A 19,459-nucleotide genomic window follows, 5' to 3' on the forward strand; every position below is an offset into this window, starting at 1 on the left:
AAGTGCTTATACAAATTTTGGCCACTCGACCGCAATTATGAGGGCCATAAAAAAATAAGTTCGTCAGGACCCGTTAACAGAAAATAAAACACAATTTCATTGGACAAATTTATTTAAACATCCACAGCAATTGTTGAGCTATTTTTCAACATATTTTCCATCGGAATTGAGACATTTCTCATATCAAGGGATCGACAGAGAAAGGTGCAGACGCAGTCAAATGCTGGTTCCAATCCCAGGCGGCTGACTTCTATGACACAAAAATTGATTCCATGGTATGACAAATGTCCCAATTCCAGTGTGGGATATGTTGACAAATAGCGCATTAATTGCTGTATCTGTTTAAATAAATATTTCCATGCAATTATGCTTTTTTCTATAAACGGCCCCAGGGAAAATCACTTTCTGGACTGCCTCGTAATTGTGGTCGAGTGGCCAAAGTTTATATAAGCACTTCTTTTGGCATTATTAACATGGTGGAAGAAAAAAAATTAACTTTTTTATCTGCCCCCATCAGAATGTTTGCTTGTGAGAATAATCACAGGTCAGGCTAGTGTGAAAAAGCATTTAAAACATATGCTGTTTGAAGGAAACCGGGATTGTATATTTCAAGCAAATGAGAATGAAACAGCCCAACATACCATTTGCTCTTGTGAGGCTCTGGTTGCAAAAGATACCAGATGATCTTAATCAAGGCCAAAACTCATTATATCCCACTGTTTGATATATTAAATACAATACAGCTTATGATGTTTGATTGTTGTATATTTGCAATTCTGTTTTATAATGATTGTTGGTACACTAGTTGGCTTATAAATCATCAACCTTTATATTGGTAACAATGGAAAACTAAAATATTTTAATTTGGCAGTTGTTGCGAGTGTTGAAATTCCAGTACCAGTCTGCTTGGAAGATGGATAACACGTAAGTTGAATTTTTATTTTATGAATACAGTAGTTGGTTTTGAATGTTCGATTTTAATGAACTATTTTAACGTGTTGCCAAATGTATATCCTTTCAGTTCTATTATAGTTTTTCACAATAATTTGAATAATATGGACTGGAGGGTTACGTAAACTCTGATGTTTGATATATCAAACGCTGGGCATTTATGTGAACTTTTATCCATCTTACAGGAAAGATACAGAGCAATTGATGAAATGGATAGATGAGGTGTTAGATGCAGATGAACCTGAAATATGTGCAAGTATACATGCTGCTGACGAAGTAGAGGTGGTACTTAACCCTCGTGCTGATGGCGTCGACAGTGATCGAGATGATGGTGGCAGCAACAACGAATGAAAAAGTACTTTTATGGATCTAGGCAGAGGAATTTTACGCCAAGAAGGTGAGATTAGGTTAGTTAGACAGAGGGACCATTTCAAACAGAGAGAGGATATAAATTCTGAATCAAACGTGAATGAACTTAGGGTTGAGAAAGGATCAGAAAATTTAACAACAGTCCCGTCTCATAGAGAATTACCATCGAACTCTGAATGTTTATCCTTAAAATTCTGAAAATGTAAACAAGTCTATACCCAAGAAAATGAATAAATCTATACCAAGAAAGCTAAATATATAACTGAATGAATTGAAAGAAATCTTCACAAAACTAATTTAATTTCTCTACAACCCTCCCCTAATGATAATATTTTTGAGCTGAATTTTGATAAGTCTCCCAATGAGTTTTTCAAAATGGTATTCAGCTTAGAAATTATGGAAATGATTGAGGATCTTTTTTTTCAAAACTTAACATGACCAATATACGAAAATACACTTCAGGGGCCAAAACTTATTTTTCTGCAATGAACAAAATATGTTCTATGGCGAAATATAAAAGATTAGTTTTTTTGCAATCGATTCATATAAAATTTTACCGAAGAAAACTCTCCGTTTATCACTGAGACGCATATCTGTAGCATTTTCTAAAAATGGAAATGTTAAGTCTTATGTCTGCAGACTTCATTATATGCAGCCCAGAAAGGATGCATTATACATTTGTCCATTCAAGAACTATATTCATATTTTGCAATTCTTTTAGTTTCTGATTATGTGAAGGTACCACACCGGCGGTTATTTTTGAAAACAGAGATGATACACACAATATATTGATTTCAAATGCAAAGACAAGAAATCGAAGACACAATTCATAGATTTCTTCACTTCAGTGATAATTCTGAAACTGATCAAACAACAGGGGATTCAACGTGACTACCTGAACAACAAATTTCAAGAATTTGTTCAACCTCTTGGCTCCAAGTATTCACTGGATGAAGCTATATTATGGCCGTCACTCAATAAAGCAATTCATTTGCGGCAAACAAATACAGTTCGGCTTCAAGTTCTGGTTTTAGCCACGCCTGAAGGCTATCGTCTTAAATTTTGTCCTTATACAGGCAAAAAAGATAGGATTAAAGGTGAATTATTGGAGTCGTCAGTTGCCCAAAGTAGCCTATGTGTATTGGGTTTATTCCTGTTAACAGTTTTGTCTTCATTCACAACTATTTCAATTTTTAGAACTCCTCAGCACAATGTTACAACATAACTTAAATGTAATAGGAACAATTCGAGCTGATAGGACTGGAAATGCACTGTTAAAAGACATAGGAAAACAGTCAAGAGGTGCAACTCACACCCTTCGATCAATAGACAAGAAAGTAACGCTCATCAAATGGCAAGATAACAATCAAGTGACTATGGGCACTAATGTTCAAGATGAAAATGTGACACTTGCTTACGGAACTTGTCAACAATGGAATGCAAGTGAAAAGAAACGTGTTACTGTTACTCAACCGACAATCATCCAACACTACAACAAATATACGGGGGGGGGGGGGGGTGTTGATTTGTTCGACCAACACCGGGGACTGTATTGAACTCGAATCAGGTCAAAAAATGGTGGTGGCCATTTTCCAGGTTCTGTTCAATGGGGCGGTAGTAAACATGTGGTCATTCATTCATTCAGTGTTCTGCCCAAGGGCAGGTCTTTCACTGCAAATCCAGCTTTCTCCAATCTTTCCCATTTTCTGCCTTCCTTTTTGTTTCCTCTTTATAATACAGAATATATCTTAATGTCGTCTATGATCTGATATCTTTTTCTAACACGAACTCCTCTCTCGTTCACCATTCCTTCCAGTGCATCCTTTAGTAGGCAGTTTCTTCTCAGCCAGTGACCCAACCAATTCCTTTTCCTCTTCCTGATCAGTTTCAGCATCATTCTTTCTTCACCCACTCTTTCCAACACAGCTTCATTTCTTACTCTCTCTGTCCACTTCACACGCTCCATTCTTCTACATATCCACACTTCAAATGCTTCTATTCGCTTCTCTTTACTTCTCGTAATATCCATGTTTCTGCCCCATACAATGCCACACTCCATACAAAGCACTACACTAGTCTCTTCCTTGTTCTTTTTCCGGAGGTTCCCAGAAGATGCTCCTTTTTCTACTAAAAGCTTCCTTTGCCATTGCTAGCCTCCTTTTGACTTCCTGGCAGCAGCTCATGTTACTGGTTATAGTGCACCCCAAGTATTTGAAGCTGTCCACTTGCTCTACTGCCTCATTTAGAATTCGCAACTGTATATGTGGTTACTGTACAGGAAAATGTTCCAAGGTATTCTCTGTTGGAATTCATAAGGAGGATATAACATTGGTAACACTTTCAACTCCAAAGCTGAGCTTCCCATGGACGTCTATTTTCCAAAAGAAACCAAATGAATTGCGATATGATGGAAAAAAAATCATTTGGTGCAATTTCAGGACAATCAAGATTATGCAAGAAAAATGCAAAATACAACTGCATGAAATGTAAAGTTGCCTTGCACCTAAAAGACTGCTTTCTAAAATTCCACACCAAGTAATGGTGTATAATGTGGATTACTTTTGTATTTATGGGTAATTGGAAATAAGTGTTCACAAAATCTGACTATTTATATTACAATTTATTCCATTGTGATTTATGATGATGATGATGATGATGATAATCGTCGTCGTCTTCCTAACAAGTATTAGCCCAAGTGGCCTGTTACGGTCTCCAACTAGAATTTTCAGTCCATCTCTTCTTTGGACGGCCTAGAGATCTTTTGCCATACGGATGGTAATGAAACAGTGCTTTTGGAATTCTGCATCGATTCATTCGTTCGAGATGACCCTTCCACTGAAGTTGATATTTGCTGATGAACTCCATAATGGGTGCTATTATTATTATTATTATTATTATTATTATTATTATTATTATTATTACTACTACTTAGTTTATTGCAAAATGTCGTGCAAATTATTTTACATAAGGTACAATGGGGTAAGTGGAAACTTGAGAAAAGTGGACCCTATAACTACTATGTTAAAACTATTAGTCTTGTGAAACTATTCGGTAACAATGACCACAAAAAGGAAAGTGGAATTTATATGTACTAAATTTCATTTTCATATTTGATTCTCGGGTATTGACATACGTTAAGTTCCACTTTCCTGATAGAAAACTATGGGTTCCAATTATCCCAGTGTACTTTACATATGCTTGAAACCTTTCCAACCACCCCCATATGCCAAAACAGTTATTTACCCTGTCACATCTCACATAATTCTGTGTGGAACCCTCCAAATAACATTGCTGTATGCCAACGCCCAGCATTTGATATATATATATATATAGTGGCTTGTGCAGCAAATGTTGCAAACTAAGTTCATTAGACGTTCAAATAAACATTTTTCAGATTTATTTTCGATGAAGAATACCAGACATTTTGAAAGTTATTTGCTTCCATAAAAATGAAAGATACTCTCTCTCGAGCCAATTCTGAAGAGAACCACGCATATAAATATCTACACCACACCGCCATTAAATATATGAAAAAGACCCAAACCCAATCGATTAATAACTATAAAAATATTTGATTTTTAATAATATTATCTTACGTAAGTTTTATAGCTTTCAGTAACTTATACTATACAGCCACCACTCAGTAAAATATAGAAATCAAAATCTAATTTAAGTTATTCTCTACATCTACTTATATAACCCCAAAACGTTTCACTTTCATATAATAAACATAGTATTAATATGTATAATAATGAAAAATAGTCACATCATGGCATTAACTACAATAATATTTCATTTCTAATAGTAATAATGTCATCAACCACCTCATGTTTTGTAGTTTTTAATATCCAATACACAGCTGTACCCAGAAAATTACACACCACAGAATCGAACCTGTTAATTATTTTTAGTAAGTTAAGTTTTTAATAACCAATTTAATCTGAGCTGTAAACATGTCAGCATTCTTGACGATCATGGCCTTCGTGTAATATTGTTTACTGTAGTGTGTGTTTTGTTTTATTCTGAAATGCAACACGGCAGACTTGATGCTTGCTTCGCTTCTCCTGAATGCAATTAGCTAGTTCTCAAAACTGACGACAGATGGATTTTGGAAAATAGGGAAATTATGTAGGAAAATTGACATTTCACTGAAAACTACTATTTTTCCGAAAAACTTTGAGTTCCAAGCTTCAAAATGAGCGGCCATTTATTAAAATCCGTTCAGCCGTTTTCCCGTAATTTCGATTACCAGTCCAAATTATATATATAGATTTGATATATATATATATCAAACATAGAACAAAAGGGCCTAAATAATACTATTTCAAATTTATTTATATTTTATATTCTTATTTGGCATATTCTCAGAGTGTTTTCACAAAAAAAAAAAAATACTTTCGGATATAATAGAACCTTCTGTCTCGAGGCACTATTGCTAAGAAGTTACTAGAATCGAGATGGTGGGAGGGATGTAGTTGGATAAGGGGACCCAGATGTTCATAGTCTAGGATGAATGTGCAGTTTAACAAGGAAGAAATGTTGAGTGGCAAGATGAGAGGTAGTACTACCATCCACCGTGGGAAGAACTGACACTTACTGGTATCATGCTCGCTTCTCTACAGTGAAGCAAAGTGTATGGCTAGTGCTGTGGGAGATGACAACCATAAGTGCATCAACTGGTCTTTGGCAAGAATTGAGGGGTTTGCTGGAAGAAAGCCGGATAGACCTCTACGCCCTTCTTCGGGAAAACGGTTTAAAATGTAGTGAATAATTCGCTAATTATAGTAGCGAAATTTTGTTTTGATTGTACTGTACATACCTGCAGGACAGGGCTGCGTGCGTGCGAGCGTGCGCGATTTAGTCAGTCAGTCTACAAGTAGAGCTAGTGCTGCGCGTTACGCATACTGTACTGTGTGTGTTTTCTCTGGTAGAGACTAAGCAAATATATATAGTTCAATTTAGTCAGTCCAGTTGTTTCCTTTGACTGCTTTTTATGTTCATTGTTGTCCTTGCTTTAAGAGTAAACAAACTTATGGAACTCGTAGATTCAGACGGAAATATTTTATGTTCTATAAAGAGATTTGTTACAATATTCAGATTTTTGGGCTTATTGTTATCAGGATTATACAAAGAGTAAATTTTATTTATTTATGTTGACACTAAATGGAGATTTTCTTTTTCTATTATATTCAGAGATTTTGCTTAGCGTACTTAATGTCTACTCAGTATAAATGAAATAATGTAAATTACTTTAGAAGCAGATAATAAATGTCATAAAATGTATCTTTGTTTCAATTCCGTGTGCAATTTAAATCTGAAAGCTACATTAAATCCCCTAAGCAAATCATTATATGGATAAAGGGCGTATAGACCGAAGTTTTATATGGTACAAATATAAGGAAATTTAATAATATAAATTGCCTAAATGCTACAAAACATTTATACTCGCTAAGATTTTTAATTTAATGTATAATTTTGTTCACTATCTTTATAACATTTTATTCAGGTGCGTTTTAAAATCTTAGATTGCCTGTATCTCAATTCACCATATTGAAGTATACGCCCTTTTTCTGGCAAACCCCTCAATTGTTGAACTTACGATGGCCGTCAGACTAGCACAGAGAATATACCTGTTACAGCTGGAACTTGGTCAACCGTTAGAAAGTCAAGACATCGGGCAAAGACTTCGAGAAGAAATTACTCAGTTACACCAGGAAGAACATTTCAAAGTGGACGAGGCTACCAACTAGAGTGGGTGGGACTTATGCAAGCCTGAAAGAATGAACCTTTGACTTTGTTTATTGTATATTAATACAACTCAGGTAGGAGTGTATGTTCTGTTTGAGACACAGTGTGCTATAGAAGATAATGTAGCCTACTTAATGACTGGACTTAGGCAGGAGATCTACCTTCTTGCCTTCATGAAGCCAAACTGCTCTTCTTCCAACTGTCTTTCTGTCTTAGAATATAAATATCGTTTCAGTATTTACAGCAGAATGTTTGCCGAATGCAATATTAGGCTAATAACCCTGAACTCATTACATGTCTTGTCATTATTTTGCTTCGGTATTGGCAGCAACACTGTCTCCGTAAAATCTTCAGGCCATTTGCCTTTCTCATATATTTCGTTGCATAATGATAGAATTTGCTTCTTCTCTTCACCCAAGTCCCTCACTAATTCAATGGAGATAACATCAAGTACTGTTGCTTTCCCATTCTTAATTTCCCTAAATATTTCGTATTCTGGCACTCCTGCTTTGTATTCTGTAGCTAACTCATCTGGAAGAGGACTCAACCTTAGCTGCAAGAGTGAGAGACGAATGACTCTAAAAGATTCTCTTAGTAGGTAGTACCGATACTACTGATAATATTACTTTACTGATAACTAGGGCCCGGATTTTGATGACCTAAAGAATACTAAAAAATTACCTTAAAATGATGACTTTATGACTTTAAAATCGATTAAAAATGACCTGAAAATAAAAAAGAATGACTTAAAAATTACCTTTATTTGTCAACCTACTTGCGCAATATGGCAATATCACTTACACTTTATCACTCAACCTGCATTAAAATAACTTACAAACACCTTTTGCAAGCTTACAGTACGATATAGTACCATCACTAGAAAATATAGTGTCGCCATACTCCGATACAAACTGTTTTAATTTCGCGAAATTGCTTGTTTTTAATTTCGGCAAGGCAAAATAGAAGTATTACTTCAGTACCTCTAAACGACTACCTTCTCCTCTGTGTGACTGAATTGTAACCAGTACACAAGAACCCGTGACAGTGCGAACCTCAAGCAGGTAATTTCACCCCCACATTCCTTTAGAGGACAAAGTCTGTCTTAAAATAGACATGACCGGTTAGTTGGACGAGTCCAAATGTTTAACAGAACATGAATAGGGGAGGCCGCAATGCAACAGATTTCCAAGAATTCATAGATTTCGTGCTTCAGAAACATAATTTTACTAATATTAACAACAATGCAATCAAAATCGCTAAAAATGACAAAAACCCGGATTTGTTCTTAAAATATGACTAACAAAAAGTAATAATCCGTAAAAAATGCCCCATCAGAGAAAAGTGTCCAAAAATGCATAAAAATGGCGCATCAAATTGGTTTAATTTCACTGAAGATGATATGAGCTACATTTATCTTCCATAGAGCATTGTCCTAGCATCATCAGAAAAAGGATGCAAAGTCATCGAAATCCGGGCCCTACTGATAACAATAATGCTGGTACTCGTATGTGACAATGACTTCATCGGAATAAGTGGCAAGGCAAAAATTGCAACACTGGCTGAATTTTGACAGATTGTTTTGTTTATTAGAAATCGTCTGATATGCGACATACTTCTGAAGCCAAGAAAACACTTCAATGCTGATCTCGACCTCTCCCTCCATTGATCCCAAAGACTCTGTAGTATAAAGGGATGTATAGTTATATAAAGTTGCCTATAACAGATTCTAAACATTAGATTATGAGGAAAAAAGATCATTGTGCAGATACTTACAGCTTCCATACTCGTGCTATTCTGAACACTCAGAAGTCCTCCGCCTTCTGGTAACTGCTGTCTAAATAAGTTCAACTCTCTATCATCAAACTGCAGATTAAATTTTGCGAGCTGATCTATTTTTGCTTTATTTAAGTAATCGACATTGCATTTCACTATATTCGTCCAAAACTCAACATTTTCCGTGAGGTAAGAACCAGGGCCTTCCATCCACTTCGCTATATTAGCCAGAAATGTGTGGAACTGAGAATCCATCCCCAGTGCCCTAAGAAGTTCATTTCTGATTAAGGAATCAAGCTGCTTCTCACTTGCTTGTTGTGTGTAGAACCTGAACTGATGGAGGAACTGGTTGAACTCAGGCTCGTTCTTTAACTCGGGAAAGTCATTTTCAGAGAATTGTAAGCATTTTCCTCCTGTCATGAGAACATTCTGGACATCAGTATCAACAGCTTCACCTTCAGCCACAACAGCATTTGTGTAAACAACAAACTGCACATCGCTGAATGCACCCCACAGTTGTAGGTCAGTTTTCTGTCCCCAATCCTTCTTGAGATTGCAGTAAGAACTGTAGTAGCCCTTCATTGCGAAGATTCTGCGTACTGTGTATAATCTCTTTCTTTCTGAGATTTGTGCCCCAAGCTTGTGTTTCAACTGTACAAAAACTGCTTTATCATCAATGCCCAGCACTAAATCATCGAATCGTCCAGCTGCAGCCATGTTGAAGGCAATATGAAACCTCTTTTTCTCGTTGATCAGTCTAAGGAAGAGAAGTCCAGCCATTTTGACTTCATACATATACCCTTTAATCCTGCAGGCTCCAGCTATCTTCTTGTAACTCTGTAAATAAACAAAACATAAGCAGTATCTGAGTGAGATGCCTTAGCGTCACTGCTATTACGTGTATAATCTAATTGTTATATGAAGTCATACATCTAATGAGGTTAGTAAATTTTATATATCCAACTAATACATAATTATTTTACAATTCCTTGCAGTGTAATATTGTGTTAAATACTGAAGAGTTAGCTATATTGGAATAAAAACTTCCTGTCTCTGATATTCAGTTCTTCATCACTTTGGAATTATGCGGACTCCTAAACGTTAGTAGTAATCATGGTGGAGAACAGGATAAACTGAAACTCAGCTGGGTGCTGGGCCACAGTCACATTCAAGGCTGGGTTATCATATTTTGTGACATGATAAAGAGAACATTTTTTTTAAATAAAATAAATTAACATACCAATTACATTTTTAGATGCTAAAATATTATACCTTTACATTAATTATACCTTTTAATGATAGACCTTAAAGAATATGAAGGTGATTTATATTCGTATGCTGATGATACATATTGTAATGCAAATTGCGGCTTAAAATTAATAAAGAAATGGTTCAATCTAAATTCACTTGTAATTAATAAAGATAAAACAATAGCTATCCCATTTTCTTTAAATAATAAAGATAATAAACCAATTTCATCTATACTACAAATTAAAATGCATAATTCTGATTGTTCCGATATAAATTGCAATTGTTCAGTTATTAATGCAGTTAATGAGGTTAAATACTTAGGTATAATTATTGATAATCATTTAAAATGGAATAGGCCCTAATCATATTCATTATATTTGTAATAAATTACGTAAAACATTATGTTACTTTGTTATTCTAAAAAATATTTTGTCAATTAACTGTTTACGTATAATTTACTTATCATTATTTTAATCTATATTTATGTATGGTATTATAGGTTGGGGTAGAACCTATAAATCCAACCTTTATCCGTTAATTTTACTACAGAAAAAAGTATTAAAAATTTGTTTAAAAAAGCAGAAAGATTACCCAAATGAATTGTTGTTCAAACATTTCAAACTTTTCAACATTAAACAAATGTATTATTTTATTTTATTAAAATATTTTTATAGAAATTTTAATAACTTTGAAAGGTATATACATAAATATAGAACTAAAAATATGAATTCTCTGCGTTTGTCTGAACCAAAATGTAAAACCAATGCAGCTTTTTATCATAGCATGAGTCAAGGTTCCAGATTATTAAACAAATTTTATTCCAATAATATTTCAACCACAAATCCTCTCCAAATTAATAAAAAAATAAAATAATTTGTATTGGATTTATAGTTTGGGTTTAAACATATTAAACACTATTTAATCTGTATTCACTCTCAATTTTAAATTTATTTTTGTCTGTATTGGACTTCCCTCCTGAACACGAGTCTTACTCATTCAGGAGTGGGCTAGTTTATTTTTCATTGCATTTATTATTTTGTATTCATTTCAAACTTACTAGCAATAATAAATAAAATAAAATTAAAAAAAAAATTGCAGACAATTTAATGAAATTTCTTGCAAAATACAGCTCATTGCAGTATGTAAGCAGTCAGTCTTTTTGTTCTGTCGAATCTTATTTTCGGAATATGCAGTTAATTGCTCTCGCGTGTTAAATATTAGGTGCGGTACCTTGTTGACTAGTTTCAGCCTGTTGTGGGTTATCTTCAGAACTGGTTGGTCCAGGTCTTCGCGCCTTCTGTTTGCGTTTCTGTGGGGGTTTGTTTGTGTAGTGTAATGTGGAGCCAAAAAGTGTGTGTTCTGAAATTGAGTTGTGTGTTGAGAATTTCATATGGGTGTGTTTTTGTGTGGCTGTATATTTCATATTGTTCTAGTGTGTTTAGTTTCTGGGTTTTCGGTTGAATATGTAGAATTTCCATGTCTGTGTTGATGTCTCTGTAGGTGTGGTTGGCATTTGTGATGTGTTCTGCGTATGTGGAAGTGTTTTGTAATTTTGTTATTGCTCTGATGTGTTTTTTGTAACGTGTTTGAAATGATCTGCCTGTCTGTCCTATGTAGAAGTTGTTGCATTTGAGTCTGTACACGCCTGCGTGGTTGTATTAAACCTCTTAACAAGCATATCAACAATACCGGCTATTTCGTTTTTTATTTCTGGATTCTTGTTACCAGCTTTCCATGCCCCATTAGTCGTTCTGTAATTTGATTAACATTAGTCAACAATACGTGATTCCCGTATATTTTCCCGAATCCGCATTCAAGAATACAAAATTCCCGAATCCACATTCCGACAGACATTTTACCGATTTCTTTGATTTCCATTTTCCCGATAATACCTAGATGTTGATACAGCGTCGTAAAATAACCGAATAAAAATAAATAAATAAATAAAAGTACAGCAGTGTATATTATCACACAAATATGGTACGAGTATACAGTAATTAATTACAGTTTCTCCTTACAAAGTGAAACAATGTCCAAGCGTCCTCAGGTAATCGAGGTGTCTGTTATTGGCTGCATAATAATTCGTATTCATGTTTGAAGTTGCAGCCACTCTCTCTGCGGCTAGCCCTTTCAGTACTTGCAGGTTAATAGGCGGTCCAGAAGTAATCGCCTGTGCAGAACATCCTTTGGAACGTACTTTTGCACAATCCCAGTAGCCTGTATGTTTCTTCCAGCCGCACTCTTGCATACACGTAACCTTCCAGCAAAAGCTTTTTACCTTCTCGCGCTGAAGTTATAATTGTAGCGTCATCTGTCATGTTTCTCATAACATAAATTTTATAAATTTGTTTGCCTAAATGTAGTATTTGTATTTTTTTTTTCCTGGCAACATGTCAGTTCATGTCTTTTACTGTTCAGGAATTTCTCGCATAATATATTCGGGGAAACTGAATAGTAAATGAAATACGGGACCGTGGATTAGGGAAAGTCGATTCGGGAAAGTAGCATTTGGGAAAAGGTAGCTTCGGGAAAACGTTCATTTGGGAATGCGGACTCGGGAAAATGGGTGGGAACAGCAATACATATTCATTTGGAAGTCCTGTATAAGTTTCTAGAACCCTCTTTCCGAATTTCGGAGAAGACAGATAAGTAGTAACAGTTCTAGGTCTTCTATTGAATATTTGCTCTCATAGTGGTTTTGTAAAGACATCATACTTTTTGCCTGTGCTTGATTCTGGGTTTCTTGTTGATGTATCATTATTCTGACTATTTCGTTTATATGACGTCATTCCATTTTCGACCAATGAAGTGTAATTAAATTTTGAATTCCAACCAATCACAGTCATACTTTGCGATAATTTTTGCAGCTGGATTTATGGCTATCAATTTATCGCATGATCGTTCTTTTCTTTAGTCGTTGTCGCCAACTGTTTCCCCGTAAATTGATGATCATGAATACATTAAGATGCAACTACACGGTTAAACTTTTCTTTCAACTTTAAAACAATATATGCAGGATTGATATTTAATATTAATTAATATATTTACGCAGTAAAGACGACGTTCAAAACGGTGCACCATGTAGACACACAATCTTCAAGCATCTTAATTGAACGTACCTTTTAAACTTTGATTCTTTCAATATTCTTCCCAGATTGCATGCATACGCGATTGGAATATTGAACTGTGTAGATGCAGCTTTAGTTACGTTACACACTACAGCGAGAATGCGTTTGTCGAGCTATAAAAAATGATTTCCTGTAGCACAGAGTAACGATCGAAATAAGGCACAGCTGACATTGGTCCTGCTCCCACAAGTAACCTAATCTATAACTGTAGCCTATAAAATTTGTATTGTGTGAATGAAAGGACAGAAAGACTGGCATTGGAAAATAATCAACATCCCAATTCGTAGAACAATTTGTATTTGAAACTTTGCTGATAATGCATGACTTTTATTTCTTTGTGTTGTTATGGCAAGTCCCACTATATTTAACAACTCTTCAAGCTTTTCAGCACTTTACCTAAACTGTTCATTATATTTAAACATTGCTCCAATAAAAGAATAATTGTTATTTCTCGACATAGTTTTAGCTCTTCTCACTACTTCATCACTTCAATCGGAATCACTAAACCACATATAAAAATAACTATAAAATTTTCTTTTGATTATCTGATAAAGATTGTCACTAGTAACTGATAATACAGAAATCACCAGTCTTTAGAGTCTTGTAGCAATATTCCTGAATACTAGTATAATCAACTAGATTAGCAGTTTGAGAAACAGAATCACTTATGAACTGGTGAAATCTACCAATATTACTAGACTGTGAAGTGGTAACTATTACTTTACCCTTGTAGTTTCTAGAAACACAGACTTGTAAAAGAAATTAAGATTACTACTGTACAGACTAGTATTACTAGTCCGTGAGTTTTGAGAAACAAGCCCCTGGATTACAATGGTAATCCACATTTGTTTTTGTTTACAGACATGGTTTAAACATTGCAATTAGATTTAAATGTTAAGAAATAATATTCTTTTCAGTTATAACAGTAATGAGAATGGATATTTTACGCATTACGGAACGTATTAAATATAAATATTAATAATGAAATATATCATATACAAATTGCATTCAAGTGACATGTTTGCATAATGTTTTCACACTGGACGTGTCTCCGAGTCATAAATTATTGTTGCACCATAGTTATGAGTTAGTTCACTATCATAATTATGTAGGATATCTAGCCTTGTTGCTCACTCGCTGTTTGAAGGTCACCTGAACTCTTGATGTAATCTCTCCCGCAGGAAACGCAAGTTAATTACTGCTGACCTTTCTTACGTCATATTTGATAACTAAATACCTCACTCAGGAGTGTAGCAATGAAAAAATTCAAGGATGCAACAATCATACTCACTTCACTTGTAATATTTTACAGATGTTTTTGTGTATTGTAAGAAGGATATTGATGCACTTCCATTTCTATTTTTGCAGTTCAGACTTTACGCACATGATAACCTAATCTACATCTGATTCAATTATCTAAGTAGGCCTATGCATTTCTTCTACACAGTTCAAACAAATTACATCTGAATGAGTAGGACAAATTCTCTTCAAGCACTGGGAACAAGACTGACTTATGCTCTTGTTTCTTGTTCTACCACACATGTAGCACCTGCCAATACCTTCTGGCCGTGTAGTTTCTTCTTGGTCTGTTCGTGTAATGCCTAACAGTTGCTCTCCTCTTCTCTTTATTTCTATTGGAATTGTCTGTAGGGGGTTATGCACTCGGAAATTAGAGACTTCATTAGGTCCAGAGCAAGAGTTTTTAGGAAGTTTTTTCGTAGAATTTGTTTGATCTGCAGAATAAACAACAAGAGCATTGACACCTGCTATGTTTAGTCAGTCAAAGAAAATAGAAGCCAGTGTCGTGAATTTCTGCTCACATCATAGGCTGAGCATAACTGTTTCAGGACATCCACAGCGCATTTAGTTCTATTATAGAAGGTTTCTGGCTTCCTCCCGTTTCCTCATCCATTGCCTTATCATAATGCATGGTTGATAATGCTAACACTGTTTTGTTTTTCTTTGGTACATACGAAATAATTGTGCAGCTTTCATTGAATCCAAACAATGTACTTTTAACTTGCCTGTCTTGAGTAGTTGTGAAATGAGGAGGGATTTCTTTTCTTTTCTTCTTTTTTTTTTTTTTTTTTTTTTTTTTTGCAAGGTTCCTACAAGTGTAATTTTGTCATTTTCTAGAAGATCTGAACACAGAGGTATGCTCGTGAACCAGTTATCGGTGGTCACATTTCTTCCTGTTCCTTTGATGGGATGAACCAGCCCCTTCATCACTGAATGTGCACTGTTACTTTGGTGACATGGACCATCTGGTTGAATACCAGCATAAATTTCCAATTTATGAGTGTAATATATTTTCACATCCACCATAGCGAAAATGCTGTGCCCATATTTTGCTGGTTTAGTAGGTATGTACAGTTTCATGGGACCTCGTCCTCTAAAAGCAACCAACTGCTCGTCTATAGTTACATATTCGCTTGGAATGTAGCACCTTTGTGACTTCTGAACAAATAACTCGGAACACTTTACGTATAGCAGCCAGTTTATCAATTTCTTTCCTTTCCTGCTTGTCATATATGTTATCAAAGCGTAGACATCGTAACAAAAATTAGAATCTATTGTAGGTCATATTCAGGTAAATTGACTCTATTCCTGTGCCATTTTTATCCCATGGTTCTCTAACGTTCAGTCTTCCCGATTTCAAAGCGCCAGCAAGATACAAAATACCCAAGAATGCAAGAATTTCAACGTCATTTGTTAATTTGCAATATCTGTCACGTCCGTAATTACGCTTCATTTTTTCAATATAAATATTAGTACACCTTACAATAATTACATTGATTATTGTCTGATCAATAAAGCAGTCAAAACTCTCTGTGTGTCCGCGCATTTCTTGCAGCTCTTTTAGGGCCCAGTAAATGAATCACTACCCTATATTTTGTGCTCGTCTTCTCCCACGTTGAGCTACTGGCACTTCCCGCCAAATCATCGTCTTATTTCTACCCGTACAGCATTTTCCATCATTTATAGAAATTAGTCTATCATCATCATCATCATCATCATCGTCTGGTTCTGAATTAGAATCTTGAACTTCATTCAAAAGAACTTCCCTGTTGCTTTCCTCATCACTTTCATTTTCAATGCCACCATCCGTATCTTCATCCAGTCATTTGCAAATGTTTGTAGTTACCGTACTCATTGGAGCCAACTACAAAGAGGATGGAACGATGTCACACATTTTTTCATAAAGTTAATGCATTGTATCACTCAAAACCACATAAAAACAATTTCACTTATCTGATGACGTCAGTACTCGCGTGGATTACAATGGTAATCCACTTGGAAAAATTGTGCATCACTTGATAAAACTCTGTATAACTTTGCAAAGCGTTGCGACAAATATGTCTAAACACCAGTAATGCCTCACTTAGACTGTGACGAGAAATTGCATTGAATGTCAGCTAAGCAGTTTTACAGTCGGTGACGTACAGTAATACAGGATTAAATATCAACGGATTACTATTGTAATCCACGCGAGTACTGAGGGGTTAATCATATTGACTATAGTTGATTTACTTTAAATTTATGGCATTTTCATCCGAAAAGAGAAATCAAAACCAAAACAGGAACAACTTAGTCTTCTAACCTCAAATAACAATACAAATACAATACAAATGACTTTAAGGAACCCGTAGGTTCATTGCCGCCCTACATAAGCCCGCCATCAGTCCCTATCATCATATCCCACCTCTCTCAAATCCATTTTAATTTAATCCTCCCATCTACGTCTCGGCCTCCCCAAAGGTCTTTTTCCCTCCGGTCTCCCAACTATGGTCTATCCAAAACAACTTCCGACCCGACAAATGACACCTTTAGCATGTTACCATGGCAACCGTTCAAATCAACCAATCACGAGAGACATGTAACCATGGTAACGGGCCGGTGTTGCCGTGTCTATGTCTACAAGTTGCACGTGAATACCACGGCCTAGTGGTGAATACAATGCCCGGAATGACTTTGAGTTGGCTGGTTAGCACGTGCTTTCTGTGAATTAAAAATATTATTTAGATGTATTATTGTTTTAGTGTATCGATAATTATTGTGTTTAAATTATATTAGACGTATTATCATCGTTGTTATTCGTGGTGTGTGTGTGAGTAGTGTATGTTTTGTGGTTTCTGTGAGATTTTCTAAACAGGTGACTTGTGCAATGTCGGAAGGAAGGAAAGGCAGGCGGAGAACAAAGAATATTGGACAAGGTGCCCTGTTAAAGAGTCAAGCGCGAGAAATGGTGTGTAATGTAAGAGAGTATTTTGAGAGGAAAAAGATAATAGTGGGCTTCCTTTACCTCTAGGCGCAAATCGTAATAAGAATTGCTGCTTGTCTTAAAATTAATAAGAGCACTGTTATCGATATTGGATAAAAAGAAAGGCCGTGTAGATTTTTAATCATAATTATTTTTAGTTTACAATTTTTTCAACGCCTTTCTAACAATATTATATTGAAGGATACCGACACTCATAAAAGTAAATTTAAACCAGTTTTTACAGTTTACAGTCCTTTCGACGCTCTTCTAATGGTATTACGCTCTTGGTGCTGCTTTTTTTATTTAAGTGGGTTATTTTACGACGATGTATCAACATCTTAGGTTATTTAGCGTCTGAATGAGGTGAAGGTGATAATGCCAGTGAAATGAGTCCGGGGTCCAGCACCGAAAGTTACCCAGCATTTGCTCAAATTGGGTTGAGGGAAAGCCCCGGAAAAAACCTCAACCAGGATTCGAATTCGGCCACCTGGTTTCGTGGCCAGACGCGCTAACCCTTACTCCACAGATGTGGTGGTGATAATAATAATAATAATAATAATAATAATAATAATTGAATCAGTCGGAGCTAAAAGGAAATAAGTCACTTTTCACAACTTTTCAGGAGAAGCAAAAAACTTTCCACAAATGTGTATATTTTTATGTTATAGAAGACAAAATAATATTTAAAAGCCTGACTTAGTTCCTTCTTCCACAGTTCGATTCACATGACATCGGTTGTTCAAATTGTTGTCATAACCCAAAAACTGCATATTTTGACTTGGTTCCTTTTAGCTCGAACCGATTCTAAGAGACTAATAAAAATAATAATGTACACATATTTTAATGCCTAGTGGTCAACAAAGTGGTTAGAAATGTATGTGTTCATGTCAGCCGTTCATTACTGCACTCTATCGGCAGCGCGCTCGCTTACACGAAAGATGGGCAACATGACAACACTGCTCCCCCTTCTCTGTAAACTGTCAAGTCGGAAGTAGTTTTGGTCAAGGTATAACACACTATATACATTTCTGGATTCGCCCATACGTGCTAATTAAATAAATAAATAAGTGTAGTTCTGGTAGACTGCTAAGAGGAAAACTATGCGAGGCACTAAAGGAAGCTGGTATCTTATAGTACATGAGAAAACTATGCAAGGCACTAAAGGAAGCCGGTATCTTACAGTACATGAGAAAACTATGCAAGGCACTAAAGGAAGCCGGTATCTTATGAGTACATGAGAAAACTATGCAAGGCACTAAAGGAAGCCGGTATCTTATGAGTACATGAGAAAACTATGCAAGGCACTAAAGGAAGCCGGTATCTTATAGTACATGAGAAAACTATGCAAGGCACTAAAGGAAGCCGGTATCTTATGAGTACATGAGAAAACTATGCAAGGCACTAAAGGAAGCCGGTATCTTATGAGTACATGAGAAAACTATGCAAGGCACTAAAGGAAGCCGGTATCTTATGAGTACATGAGAAAACTATGCAAGGCACTAAAGGAAGCCGGTATCTTATAGTACATGAGAAAACTATGCAAGGCACTAAAGGAAGCCGGTATCTTATAGTACATGAGAAAACTATGCGAGGCACTAAAGGAAGCCGGTATCTTATGAGTACATGAGAAAACTATGCAAGGCACTAAAGGAAGCCGGTATCTTATAGTACATGAGAAAACTATGCGAGGCACTAAAGGAAGCCGGTATCTTATAGTACATGAGAAAACTATGCGAGGCACTAAAGGAAGCTGGTATCTTACAGTACATGAGAAAACTATGCGAGGCACTAAAGGAAGCCGGTATCTTACAGTACATGAGAAAACTATGCGAGGCACTAAAGGAAGCCGGTATCTTATAGTACATGAGAAAACTATGCAAGGCACTAAAGGAAGCCGGTATCTTACAGTACATGAGAAAACTATGCAAGGCACTAAAGGAAGCCGGTATCTTATGAGTACATGAGACAACTATGCAAG

General features: G+C 35.7%; 1 protein-coding gene across 1 annotated transcript in view; it reads right to left on the reverse strand.

Annotated features, from left to right (window-relative positions):
• LOC138691877 (uncharacterized) overlaps positions 1-19,459 on the reverse strand; it is a 50,935-nt gene that overhangs the window by 17,632 nt on the left and 13,844 nt on the right. The window contains exon 2 of the mRNA XM_069814444.1: positions 8,842-9,678. Coding sequence (XP_069670545.1) covers positions 8,842-9,678 — 837 coding nt within the window. The remainder of the gene's footprint in view (positions 1-8,841; positions 9,679-19,459) is intronic.

Source organism: Periplaneta americana, chromosome 16 (assembly GCF_040183065.1).
Source record: "Periplaneta americana isolate PAMFEO1 chromosome 16, P.americana_PAMFEO1_priV1, whole genome shotgun sequence".
NCBI lineage: Eukaryota > Metazoa > Arthropoda > Insecta > Blattodea > Blattidae > Periplaneta > Periplaneta americana.